The sequence below is a fragment of the Octodon degus genome, unplaced genomic scaffold, assembly GCF_000260255.1.
Source record: "Octodon degus isolate 3935 unplaced genomic scaffold, OctDeg1.0 scaffold00254, whole genome shotgun sequence".
Taxonomy (NCBI): Eukaryota; Metazoa; Chordata; class Mammalia; order Rodentia; family Octodontidae; genus Octodon; species Octodon degus.
Genome location: NW_004524830.1, coordinates 647,532 through 661,369, shown reverse-complemented (window position 1 = coordinate 661,369; position 13,838 = coordinate 647,532). Strand labels below are relative to the sequence as shown.

General features: G+C 46.2%; 1 protein-coding gene across 5 annotated transcripts in view; it reads left to right on the top strand.

The window, feature by feature from the left end:
• The window catches only part of Eefsec (eukaryotic elongation factor, selenocysteine-tRNA specific), a 235,211-nt gene that overhangs the window by 119,046 nt on the left and 102,327 nt on the right, over positions 1–13,838 (top strand). For 4 of the 5 annotated variants that reach the window (XM_004646097.2, XM_023706387.1, XM_023706389.1 and 1 more), the window contains exons 3-4: positions 6,630–6,726; positions 8,981–9,145. In XM_004646097.2, the coding sequence (XP_004646154.1) occupies positions 6,630–6,726; positions 8,981–9,145 (262 nt within the window). The remainder of the gene's footprint in view (positions 1–6,629; positions 6,727–8,980; positions 9,146–13,838) is intronic. The other variant, XM_023706386.1, reaches the window with a different exon arrangement.

The following is a 13,838-nucleotide window of genomic DNA, read 5'->3' as shown; positions in this document are numbered from 1 at the left end:
CCCCATCTAATAAAATCAACATAACAGTTGGGACAGAGAAACTAGGGCAGTCCCTGCCCTGGGCCCCTTTCCTCCTCTGCAGTGTAACAAATTCACAATTGGAATTCATGCCTCTCTTCTCTTTTGCCTGCACTAGTTTTCAAGCTTCTATGTTTTCTTCTTCATTCATAATTTCAGTTTTCTACTCATGGGCACTGGCAGTCCATACTCATCTCTAATTCCTTTGATGTTCTAAAGATACAGTCCTTTGTATTCATTTCTGGGTCAGAATTTACTTTTTTTTTTTTTTTTTTTTTTTTTTTTATGGTACTGGGGATTGTACTCAGGACCTTGTGCTTGCCAGGCAGGTGCTTATGCCACTTGAGCTATCTCCCTGGCCCAGAATTTACATTTTTATATTTGTTGTTTTGCAAATTGTGAGAAGTAGGTTGTGGATTCCAGACATATCATGGTAGTTGACTGTGGTTAGCATCTTGGCCTTTTGTCTGTGTGGGTGTGAGTGTCTACCATAGTTCTCCTTGGTGGCACCCTGGAGTTTGGTGGCTCCACCTGAGGTGTCAAAGGGAACCTCAGCACAAGTCTTTCCTTTCTCTGAGAGCTTTTGAGCAGCAGTCTCTTAGCTCTGGTAGGTTTCTGCTGGCCACTATGGCTTGCAAGTGTCCTGTTCAGCCTGTCTTTTTTCTTACATGTGCTCCCATTGACTAGAGCTCTGAGTTTTCTTGAATAATTAACCACTCCCTAGTGCAGTGTCTACATTTCCATTTCTTAAATAGTGAAGCAGGACTCACAAAGCAATCTGAGTACAGAATTGTTCCACATTTTCACACAGCCTCCCATTGAGTCTATTATTGTTTTCTTATCCACAGCTAATTTTATATTAGGTTTTAAGATTTGCTTTTATCCTGTCTTTCCAAGACATTCAACTTAGCTCTGATAGAAATAGCAATTTCATATGGTTGCTTTATGATGCTAAATTAAATTATGTTGCTATGGCAACACTGATAACTGGCATTGCCAAGTTGGTGGCAGTGCCAACATGTCTGTTTGACATAAAGGTTATATGGCAGGAGCAGAAGTCAGAAAGTAGCCTCTTCTGTTCAGCCAGTGAGCCTCAGACTGTTTCTTTGTGGGTATCTATTCATAGGGCACCAGGTACAGGTTTGTGAAGGAAGTAGAAAACGCTGGTTAATGGGTGTCTTGAAAGTAACATGCGGTGGAGGCTGCCATTCTTACTTGGGACAGGTGCTAATGGCACACAGCCTTCTCCAGCCTGGCAGATGGAGCACTGTCTCCTGACCTTGGTGAGTGGAGGTAACCACAGAGCTGGCTTTTTGTCAGTCTCCTACTCTCTGGCTGTGTGGCTTGAACAGCTACCAGAGCCTCAGTAATGCAGGGGGAGGAGGTGCTGCCCAGGCCTCTCTCAGGGACCTTTCCCTCATTCCCTCTGCATCTCATCCTTCACCAGGCACAGAGAGGTTCTCAGGTTGTGGGATCAGGCAGGTGAGGTAGCAGTGCTGTCCAGAAGAGAGTAGTGCAGAGGCAGCTCCCAGAAGTGCATTCCAGAAGTAAGCAGGTGGCGATGGTCAGCATTAAGTGCTTAGCAAGGAAGTTCAAACTAAATTGGAAAATATATTTTTTTAAAAAAAGACCTGAGCACATCTCCTAGATTTCCCCTTTTCCTTTGTAAGACTTATATAGCTGTCTGGGTCTGTGAAAGGAAGCCCTCCCCCTCCATGCTGCTGCTGCTGCCCTACTCTGCCTACCAGCATGGAAACTACTCACCCAGGTTCTCAAGGAACCTCCTGGTGTCTCTCCTTAGCAGGATGTTTTTTCAGTTTGTGCACACTGAAGCCTCAATGTCACATTTCTTCCTGGGCTGGGAACTGCCCTACTGTGTAGACACACTAGCCTCTGTGATGGACCTCTGAGCTGTCTTCGTCTTGGCTGCCATGAACAGTGTGCTGTGAATGTGTGTGGACATGTACTGTATTTAAGTCCGTTTTTAGTTCTTTTGGGCCTAGTGTTGCTTGTAATTCCATGTTCTCCATTTGAAAAGTGCAGTTTGCTGCTGGGTGTGGGTTTCTTGGTTGATAGAATTTATTTTCTTTTAACTTTCAGACCTTTGCACTTGCTATCTCGTTACCTTCTGTCCTCCATGATTTCTCCTGAGAAGTCAGCTGTCTTCCACTGTGGCTCTCTGTATATAAACACAGTCCCTTCTTTTGGGATATTTTGGGATTGTCTCTTTGTCTTTGTCCTCCAACAAGCTGTGACATATGTAGATGTGACTCTGACTTTACCCTGCTTGGAGCTTGGTGAGTACTGCAGATGTATTGTGTAATATGTTCCCAGATGTGAGGTGTTTTGAGCTGTCATTTCTCCCACTGCCTACAGAAACTCCATGGGCCTTTGCTGTTCTCTTGCTGGCGTCTTGTGTCTGTGAAGCTCATCTTACTGGCCTCTTTGCAAGCTTGTTGATTCTTCCTGCTCCTATCTGCTGCCAAGCCCCAATTTTCATTTTAGTTATTATACTTTTCAACTCTAGAATTTCTATGTTTTATATTTTTAAAAATACTTTTTTTTCTCTCTCTATTTGATGAAACAAAACCTGTCATTTGTTCCTGTAGTTCTTTAGACAAGTTTCCTTTCTGGTTTTTTTTTTTTTATTATTATTATTTTTTTAGGTGGAATTTCATTATGTTGCCCAGGCTGGCCTTAAATTCACACTGATCCTTCTGCTTTAGCCTCCTGGGTGCTGGGATTACAGGTGTATACCACCAGGCCTGACTCCTTTACTTTTGAAAACACACTTAAAATAGGTAGTTTGAAATCTTTATCTAGTAGGGCTTCCTCAGGATCACTTTCTTTTAACTCTTTCTTCTCACATATGGGCCATACTCTTGTTTCTTTGCAGGTGCTATACATTTCTTTTGAAACCTGAACGTTTAAAATAATGTGACAGTTCCTAGAAGTCAGACCTCCACCACTGTTGTTACACTTTGTTTAGTCACTGTTCTGAATGAATGGTGTGAGTCTGTCTTCATCATATAGTTGACCCCTGAAGTGTCTGCCCAAGTCGTTAGTGGCCAGCTAATTGAACAGAGACTCCCTCCATGCCTGGTCACTGTGTTTCCTGGTCAAGGGGCTCTGTGTGCATGTTAGGCCATGTTGTTAGTGTTCACACAGGCAGCTGACAGATCAACCTGAGCTTTAGTTCCTGCTTACACAAAGTGTTGAGGTCAGCCAATGGATAAGCTAGGCCCTAATCGAGCCAGAGCATGGTTTCCCACATGCTCCAGGGATTTTCTGTTGGAGCTTTATGGGCAGCCTACTGTTTGCTTGAACTGTTATATTCTACCTTGTTGATGTTAACTGCCTCTGATTATCCTCAGTGCTTCCCCAGAGACAAAGCTGTTTGGAGAGGCTGTTCGGCAACTCCACAACAGATTAGACAGAGGCAGTCTTTCTGATGGGGTCTTCCAGGGAGCCACCTGTGGAAGAATAGTGACATCTCTAGGACAAGGGCTTTGAAGGAACTCAAGTCTGTACTGACCCCTGCTGCCTGCAGCTACTGCTTTTACTGTGGTTGTGATGGTTGGGTTTCAAGAACACTGCAGAGTTGAGGAGGAGATGAGAACAACAGGTTAACATGTCCCAGATTTTGCCTGTTCTTACCAGGACTCAACCATCTGTCTCAGAGGAACACTGTGGACAGCTCAGCCTTTAGTCAGTTCCAGAGTTCAGAGAAGGCTGACAGGGTCCATCTAACCAGTGTTTTTATTATTTTGAGGGAGGAGAGACTTTTTGGCTGTTGGGACTTGATGAAGTCTGCTGACCTTTCCGTGTGTGCTCAGGCTAAAGTTCTATCTTGTTAAAATTGTCCCAAAGCCAAGGGACAAAAGAAAAAGTTATGTCTCTAACATGTTTATCAGTTACCTTTTATAAATGTAGAGTACTGTAAATAAGTAACTTTAGGGGAAATTTGGGGTCACATTGTTAGGCATTTGTCAAGAATGAAAAGAAAGTCAGGAAGGGAATGTGTCACACAAGATTATGAGCTCTGCTGCCACACTTAGAAGGACTGGGTTTGAAACTGGTGCTGAGGGTTGTAACCCACAATGTGGAGCAAGTTGTTTAGCCTCTCTACTGAATAGCTCATATTTTCCTCTGTAAGGTGATGACAACACCACAATAGTGCGATGAGGCTTAAATGAAAGAATCCGTGTCACATGCTTGGCCAAGTGTGTAATTACTGCTTTTGTCTTTATTGCTGTTTAAGAGAAAATTCTCTGTGACATGATGGTACATAAATTGGCAGGATTTACTACAGCAGTAGTAGGCATACAATTTAATATCCAAATAAATAAATTTTTTATTTTTTTCAGTTTTTATTATTAGTCCACATTTGCAGTGCATGATGATTTCATTCCTCTGAGGAATTTGTGCAGGGGCATCACACATTTCAATTATTTTTTCATCACCTTTCTCACCATGCTCCACCCCATTTCCTGGTTCCCCTCTCATTTGCAAAAGATCTATCTCCCTGTTTCCTAATATCAGTCTTTTATTTTGCTCTCTATTTACTAATACTTTATACTTTTATTTATCTATGCATTGTTTACACTTGTGTGTCTGATTTATTTTATTTAACATTATGGTCTCAAAGTGCATCCATTTTCCCATAGATGACTCAAGTTTATCCTTCTTTCTGGCAGAGTATACTCTTATTTTGTGTAAATACTGCATTTTCTGTATCCATTCATCGGTTGGTGGCCTTATAGGCCACGTCCAAGATTCCACACTCTTGAGATGTGCTGCTATAAACATGAGTATGCATGGGTCCCTGTAATATGTTGTCTTTAACTCTTTTAGAAAGATACAGAAAGGGAATAGCTGGGTCAAATGGGGTTTCTAGTTTCAGTTTTTTTGGGAATTGCCATATTGATTTCCATAGTGGTTGTACTAATTTACATCCCACTAATAAGATAGAAGGGTTCCTTCTTCCCTGCAGCTTCTCCAGTATTTGTTATTATTCAATTTCTTGATAATAGCCATTCTTTCGGGAGTACAATAGAATTTCAGTATTATTTTAATTTATATTTCTCTAACGTGCAGAGATGTCAAACAGTTTTTCTTGTGCTTACTGGCTGTTTGAACTTCTGTTGACAAAGGTCTATTAATTTCAATGGGCTATATATTTTTTGGGTCATTTATTTGGTGAGGGGGTCTGAGTTTTTTGAGTTCTTTATATATTCTAGATATGAGTCCTCTGAGGAATAGCTAGCAATTTTTTTCCCATTGAGTAGGTTGTCTCTTCATTCTATTGGCTGTTTGTTGTGCAGAAGATTTTTAATTTGATATGATCCTATTCGTTGATTCTTTTCCTTTTTTGGAGGGGGGAGAAGAGTCTACAGGGTGTTCAGGGTCTCACTACTAGATCAGACTGGTAATGATCTACCTATTTACAACCTCCCGAGAGCTGGGATTATAGGCGCGCACCACCATGACCACTCAATTGCTGTCTCAGTGCACCCCTGGGGTGGGGCTGGCACAGCAGGCCTGGGAATCAAACCTCTGGCCTCTGCACCTGCTTGCAGGAGCTTTAATCTGCTGAGCTGTTTGGCCGGCCCCTGTTTGTTGATTCTTGATATTATTTCTTGTGCTATTGGTGTTCTGTTCAGAAAGTCCTTACCTATATTCAAGTCCTTACCTGTCTTCAAGATTTTTACCTATCTTATCTTCCAGAAGGTTAAGTGCTTCAGTTTTAACATTTAGATCTTTTATCCAATTTGATTTTAGTTTGATACATGGTATGAGATATGGGTCTAGATTCAGTCTTCTGCCTGTAGATTGCCATTTTTCCCAGCACCATTTATTAAACTAGCTATCTTTCCTACAGTGTGTGTTTTGGCCCTTTTGTCAAAGATCAGATAGCTGAATGTGCCTGAGGTTGTTTCTGGATCCTCTGTTCTGTCCTATTGATCCATGTGCCTGTCTTTGTATCAGTGCCATGCAGTTTTTATCACTGTAGCATTGTAATATAACACAAAGCCTGAGATTTTGATGCCTCCTGCTTTGCTCTGTGCCCAGGATTGCTTTCGTAATTCTAGTCCCTTCTGGCTGCATATGAATTTTAGGACTGTTTTCTCTAGTTCTGTGAGGGATAACACATGAAATATTTCATGTAAAATATCAAAAGTAGGAAAAAAACAACAACCCACCTTGGTACCACATGAGAGAACCATTGTGATACAATTATGGAGTATTTTTTTCTTGTCCTTCTTCTAAACAGTGTTACTGTTGTGCTGTTTTGAAGTAGAAATGTTGCCCACCTAATTAGAATCTCCTTGGAGAGGCTGGGTGCTGCTCTTAAGCATAATTTTGGGGGCCTTCTTTGGAGACCTCTGAGATGGAGTTAAAGAGACCTAAAATGCCTCTTAGATTCTAGTGTCCCAGTGGCAGGCCTCCCTGGGACTCCATGCCCTCTGCTGAGTGTATGATGACAGTGGTACCACCTTCAAGTGGGCTTGGCAGGGTGGAAGGACAGACGCGAGTCCTGCCTGGTGGCTTGTAGAGGCTGTACAGATGTACTCTAGCATTCTGTGATGGTGTTTGTTTTACTGTTTCAGGTTTCGAGATGCTCCGATTATACCTGTAGCAGCCAAACCTGGGGGACCAGAGGCCCCTGAAACTGAAGCCCCACAGGGAATCTCAGAGCTCATTGAGGTACTGTCTGCTTGAACCCTGGTTGCCCTAATCCCAGCCTGCTCAGGCAGGCTTCTATGGCCTCCCTGCCCCGAGGGAGGGGAGGGGCAGTCCCTCTCAGGAAACTTGGCTGGCTCCCTTTACTTCCCTACTCATGGGAAAGGAGAAAGACCTTAACCTCCCACAGAAAGTGTAGCCAAGACAGAACCCTCAGGCCTAACATCCCAAGGCTCTGAGGAGGCCACATACCCTCCTGTGTCTTTCTTTTTCCTTCTGGGTTTTTTTTTTTTTTTTTTTTTTAATCTTTTTGAGACAGGGTCTCACTCTGTAGTACAGGATGGCCTTGAGTTCACTTTGTAGCCCAGGCTGGTCTCAAACTCACATTGATCCTCCTACCTCAGCCTCCTGAGTACTGAGATCACAGATGTGTGCCACCATACCCAGTCATCTTTTCCTTCTTGTCATGGGCTTCACTGAGATGAAGCAGTGCCCAGCACTGGAACCCTAGGCCCTTGTCCCCCATTGCTGTCCTCAGATTGTGCTAGTCTCTCTGGTGAGTCTCAGACTGCTCATCCAGATTTGGTTGCAGTACAGGAGGGTGTGTAGGGTGTTGGTGGGCACATGAGGATGGCAGTGAGGGTGGGGCCTGAGGAGCTCCTCTGTGGATGCCTAGAGGGACAGGGGTACCTGAGTGCCTTGCACTGTAATCCAGCCTGGCTCACCATCTGCTCTCCTACCACCTGCTGTTTGCAAAGGGTCTGCCTCCTTTGCCTCTGAGTCCTCACTGGTAAAGGAGGGAAGACAGAAGCACTGGTCCCTGGGGATTCTGGGGAGGGTTAACTGGTTTACCTGTGCTTGCTGTGGCAGAGACTTGAATTGGTGATTGCTAACATCTTGGCCCAGCTCTCACAGCATGTTTAGTGAAGGCTGATTATTAGGGTCAGCTTCATGGTCCTCTTGAACTTGGACCCACAGACCCAAGGTCAGGTGTAGCTTTGTGATTCATACAGAGCTGATCTGGCCTGCCTTGTAAACCAATTTTTTTTTTGGTGGTACCAAGCATTGAACTCAGGACCCTGTGCTTGCCAGGCAAGTGCTTATTCTACTGAGCTATCTCCCCAGCCCAAATAACTGACATTAACCAAATGTTTTTGTGAGTCTTCCGTTACCTCTTGCTCAGCTCCAGAGTACACTTGTATGGGAGCCGGGAAACATTGTCTATATAAGCAAAATCCACCAAAAAACATGGTATTTGTCCTTTCCTTTAAGAGGCCTCTGCCTCACCTCAAATCAGGCCTGCTTGGGAGCTCAAATCTTTTTCTTTTCTTTCTTTTTTTAAAATTTTATTTCCAGTCTTTTTCTAGAAGGATTGTTATCACAAGACTGGAACTGGCACACTTAACTCCGAATACTTTTTCTGACAGCCTGTTCTGTATGAAATCAGAAAGTAGCGCAAGGGAAGTCCTAATGAAATGTTTGTGTTCACTTGTATAATGGTAATTGGCTCTGGCACCATCTCAGGGTACGTAGATGCCTGAAATAAGCTGGCTGGCTAAAGTATGTGGGAAGTCAGTAGGGGAGAAGAAAAGCAGGAACAGGTCCGTGGAGACATAAGACCAGCCCTCTGTCCCTGCAGGGGCCCAGCAAAATGGTGGAAAGGCTCTAGGTCACCCTGAACAGCTCTTGTTCTGGATCCTCAGGCCCAGGCAGCACCGCTGGGACCCACCTTCCCTCTTCCTCCCTCCTCGCATTCCCTTTTCCCTCCTTTGTCCTTTTTTCTGGTCAGTGCAACTACAGGGATACTTAGAATCCTCATGGGAGATAGAGAGGTGCGCACACCAATGCTGTCACTGTGGTGATGGGATGGGGTGCAGCTGTACAGGAACAACTTTCCAGAGAGGGAAGAGGGCAGCTGCCGAGGTTCCAGCGTGGAGCTGGGCGGGACAGGGGGTGGGAAGTTGAGGCCCATGTGCTATGGGACCTTAGGTCCTACAGGCCTTAGGAGCCCCCATGACAGCTGTCTGTGCAGCTGTGGAGGCTTCGCAGGAGTGCCATTAGGGGACTGGGATGGTGGAGCAGAGGAAATAAGAGCCCATCAGAAGCTTGGAACTCTGTTGGGAATGAGCTGCTAGCTCTGACCAGCTTTCCAGGGCACAGCCGTCCCATCCAGGCCTCACCTTAGTGGCCTTGGTGAAAGCTGTCTGGCTACACAGCCACACTTCTATCCCCTCTGCCCTTTGCCCAACTGTCTGTGGCAGTAGCATTTCTCTTCTAGCTCCTGAAGTCCCAGATTTCCATCCCGACAAGAGACCCCTCAGGCCCCTTCCTCATGTCTGTGGACCACTGTTTCTCCATCAAAGGCCAAGGCACGGTGATGACGGGGACCATCCTTTCAGGCTCCATCAACCTTGGCGACAACGTGGAGATTCCTGCCCTCAAGGTCAGTCTCATGTTGTCCTTCTTTTCCACTTTCCTCTCTTACAGCAAGGGAGGGGACAGTCTCTTTGTGCCTCTGCTGCTGAGGCTGCCCAAGCTACCCCTGCACCCTGGGGCTCGCCAAGGCTCTACCAGCTTCCCTGCTTTGCTGTCCTTGCTCCCATTGCCCCATCCTTGGGCCCAACTGGCTCCACAGCCCTCCCTTTCCCAACTGTCCTGTACGGTGATGTTCCCGAGAGTTTAGAGTAGGTGTTCTTCACATAAATAAGACACCAAGGCCCCAGAAAGTGAGGTGGCCTTGAGGTCACACAGGTAACACTCAGGGGCCCCAAGGACAGCCCTCCCCCCAGGTGGCAGGATAAACATATGCATGAGGTTATTTCTGGGTACCTTTTTGTTCCTTTTTTTTTTTCATGGTACCGGGGAATGAACTTGGGACCTTGCACTTGCCAGGCAGGCACTTATACCACTGAGCTATATCCCTGGCCCCTGAATACCTTTTTCTTAACCATAAGGATTGAAAATCAAGCACAGCTTGAATTTGGTGACTGTTAGCATCATTCACTGAGAGAGATATTCAGATCATCCCATACTTCCTGTGGCTGTGGCAGATACCACAACCATCCCCTTAGCCCCATGAGAGGATGGGCATCTAGGGTTTTACTGTTGCCTCCACTGCCTGTAGTGTGGCCTGGCCTTCACTTAAAAGGTTTTGATGGGCCCCTCTGCAGAAGGTTTCTCTTATAGGTGCATTTTAAAAGTCAAGGAAGAAGTAGCCTCCCCCACTTCTCTCCCACTTCAGAAGGAAAAAGTGGGGGTGAGGACTTGCCAGGAGCTGAGCCAGGCCAGCTCTGCAGTCCTTGAGAGGGCCCAGGCCAGAGGTAGTGCCAGCTACAGGAAGTGCCGAGTTGCCCACCAGCCCCGGGCCAGTGGGCTTGACGTGGCTACAGGTTGGAGTGGCTGCGTGGGTGTTGGGCCAAGCAAACTGTCTGGTTCTCTGGAGAACAGGACCACTGGTAAACACAGAGCTCTCAGGATAGGGATCTAGAGACACTGTGATACCTGCGTCCTGAGAACCCTGACCAGTTGCCCTAATGGTCCACAGGTGTAGCTGTGTGGAAAGATGTGTGCTTTATAGAATTGGCTCTCATGGTTAGGGAGCCTGGGGGTCTAAAATTGGCAGGGCAGGGTGGGAATCTGGAGGCGCTGGTAGATGGCCATCTCCTGGCTGATTCCTTTCTCTTCAGGGAGGGATGTGCTGTTCCCAAAGTCCGCCAATTTAAATGTGAGCTTTACACAAAAAACCTGCACCGAAACCCTCAGGATAATCTCCGAACACATAGCAGGGTATCGTGGCCCAGCCAAGCAGGCACAGAAAATGAACTGTGCATTGGAGCAGGAAGGTGGTGATAGCAGCGCCTGCCTAGAGCAAAGGAAGGAGAAAGGGCTGTGGCTGCCAGGCCTTGTGTGGGGACCTAGGGCAGGGATATGCATTGGAGGACAGGAAAGAACAGGACTCCTTCATGTGAAGAAAGTCTCAGGCTCCCCTTTCTTTTGACTGTGCTGTGGCTGTTGTTTGCTCCTGTAGGGTCTAGAGGTGTTGGGGGAATCTCCTGACAAGGACCAACCAGAAAAAGAAAAAAAGACTCACTGACTCACTCCTGCCAGGTTTCACAGCCCTGTGGTGTGTGGCAGGAGGAGTGGGTGGCAAGTGTGCCCTTCCCCATTGTTAGAAGTGCACCATACTTGGTAATAACGCCTCCTCTATGCCTTAAGGACCCCCTTCTGAAGATCCAGGCAGAAAACCACATAAATCACTTTAAGCCAAGAGAGCTAAATCTATAAATCTTAGAAAATAAAGCATAAAACCATGAAAATAAACTAAATTTATATTTAACAGAAATAAGATTACAGTTGTGAGTGTGTGGTGATTCTTAGTTGGGGCAGAAAACAGATCAGGGCTAAATTTCCTAATAGTCCTTGTCTTCCTTCAGCAGACCTCTAGGGGCCACCCTGACCCAGTATCCCTTGTTCCCTGGGAAACCCAGGGCAGCCTGGGAGAGGGGCTGGGAATAAGAGAGGGATGTCAGAGGGGCCTGACGTAGACTGAACTGGAGTACCAGAGGCTGTCAAGGGAGGAAGAGGTCTTGGACAGAGGGACAGTGGCTACAGTGGCATGAGAAGCCCTCTTGGCATCCACTTATGTTTGTTCTACTGATTTACTGGTCAAGAAAAGTGGGAGCTGTGGGCTGGTGAGATGGCTCGGTGGTCTAAAGCACCTACTTAGAACAAGCTTGGCAAAGCACAGGGACCGCGGTTCAATCCCCCAGCACCACATGCCAGCCAGCCCTGCCCCCAGATGGGCTGAGCTGGCCACACACACACCCACACACACACACACACACACACAATAAATAAATTAATTAAAAAAAAAGTGGGAGCTGTAAGGGGTGTACTTGGGCATTTAGCTAAGGAGGTTGCCAAGGGAAGTATGGAAGATGCAGCTTTGCTTCTAATAGTAAAATGTAAGGGGGAAAGAATGACTTGAGGGACAAATTAGAAGCAAGAAAGACCTGGCACGTGAAGATTTTTTTTGGGGGGGGCATATCTTAGTCTGTCCTGTTGCAAAGGACACACAAGATAGGGGGTTCACCATTGAGAATTACAAGTTTGAGCCCACTCTGAGCAACTTAGGGAGACCCTGTCTCAAAATAAAATTTTAAAAAAGGGCTGGGGATATAGCTCAGTGTGAATGCCAAGTTCCATCCCCAGTAACACACACACACACACACACACACACACACACACACACACACGAGTCTACATGATGCCCCAGACCTATTAGTCCAGGCCAGAGAATGAGTCTGGAGGCCAGAGCCTGTGGAGCCAGAGCTTTTGTTTGCCTAGAGGGAAGAGAATCAAACCAGAGGGTCAGTCTCAGGTCTTAAACTGAATTGAATTTTGCCCTGCTGGGCTCTAAACTTGCTTGGGACCCATGACCCCTGTATTCCTTTACTGTGTTCCTCTTGGAATGGAATGTCTGTCTGCCTATCTCAGTATTGTAGCTTGGAAGGAGATGACTTGATTTCTAGTTGCATAGATGCAGAGGCATTTTGCCCCAGGATATATGATAGGCAGTACCTATGCCTGGTGAGGTAATTTAAATGATGAGATTAGAGACTTTTCTAAACTGTTTTCAATGAGATTTTAGACATAGTAAATGCTGCAATGGATGAGATTTTGGAGACATTGCGTGGGATGAGTTTTTATTTTGCATGTGGGATGGATGTGAAGTTCTAGGGATCAGTGGGTAAATTATAGTGTGTTGAGCTGTGGCCTCTAAAAGAAAAGTCCATCCAATACCTCAGAATGTGACCTTTTTAGAATAAGGGTCTTTTGCAGATATGAACCCAAGATGAGTTCATCCTAGATTAGGGTGGACTCTGAATCCAGTGACACCTGTCTTTGTAAGGGGAAGAAGAGACAGTTATTCCCAGAGAGAGAAGTCCACACCCAGGCAGACTGACGTCCTGATGCCTCAAGCTAAGAGAGGCCACCAGAAACCGGGAGTGAGGCCTGGGGCTGATCCTCCCTCAGAGCCCCAGGGGGACCAGCCCTGCCCACAAGTGGGTTTGAATTCTAGCTTCTAGGCCTGGGGAGAGGTTTCTGTTGTTAGTTGTCAAGTTTGTAGCAGGTTGTTAGGGAGCCTTAGGAAACATAAGGCTTTTGGATGGGCAGGACTGCATCCAGAAGAAGCCTTGTCCTTATGATCCTGAAAGTAGGCTTTGGCTATCTAAGGAAGAGTCACTCCAGCTCCTGGCACCACTTTAGCATTCAGAGGCTTCAGTGACTCAAGCTTGGGGACACAAAACAACAAGATGGCAGGAAAGTCAAGATTTGAAGTCATGTTTCCAACTCCAGATAGGAGGCTCTGTCTCTAGGAGAGAGGCTGGTAGCATCTCCTCTCCTTCCTCACAACCCAGAAACTGTCTCCTGAGCAGCCTCGTGGGCACTGTGGTATGTTCTGTGGAGCCCCTCTGGTGCAGATACCTATTTCAGAAGTCCCCGAGGCTTAGCTCTCTTGACCTCTCACCCCTGCCCTCTTTTAGCAATAATCGGTGGCCATGCCTATTGGACATGAGGATGTCACTATGGCCCACTTTACAAACACAGTGACATCCCTGTCGGATTTTGCTAATGGACATGGACACATCTGACCGCTTGAACTCCCCAGTAGGCGAGCCACAGCCATTCCAAATAAACAGTCACGTTCTCTCCTGGCCTGGCTGGCCTGCTGGAGCCTGCCATACTCTGGCCCCTGTTTCTCTTGCCTTTGTCCATTCCCAGCTGTGGCTGATTAGCTAAGTGGGGAAATGTTGGGAATCGAGAGGAAATGGGGGGGAAAAATTCACTTAGATTATATAGTGGTTTAAACACCAAATATCATGCAAGTCACCAGCTTTCTCCCCAGCTTTTTGCTTCCCTCAGTCCTCAGCCCAGGAAATGGATCTTGGGATTTGAAGCTAGTAATGTTCTTTGTGGTGATAGGCAGTTAGGGCTGTAACATCAGAAATAGTGAAAGCGGGGGCAGGGAGATAGCTTAGTAGAATAAATGCTTCCCTGGCAAGCGCAAGGGCCTTAGTTCAATCCCCAGTTCTGCCGAGAGAGAGAGAGAGAGAGAGAGAGAGAGAGAGAGA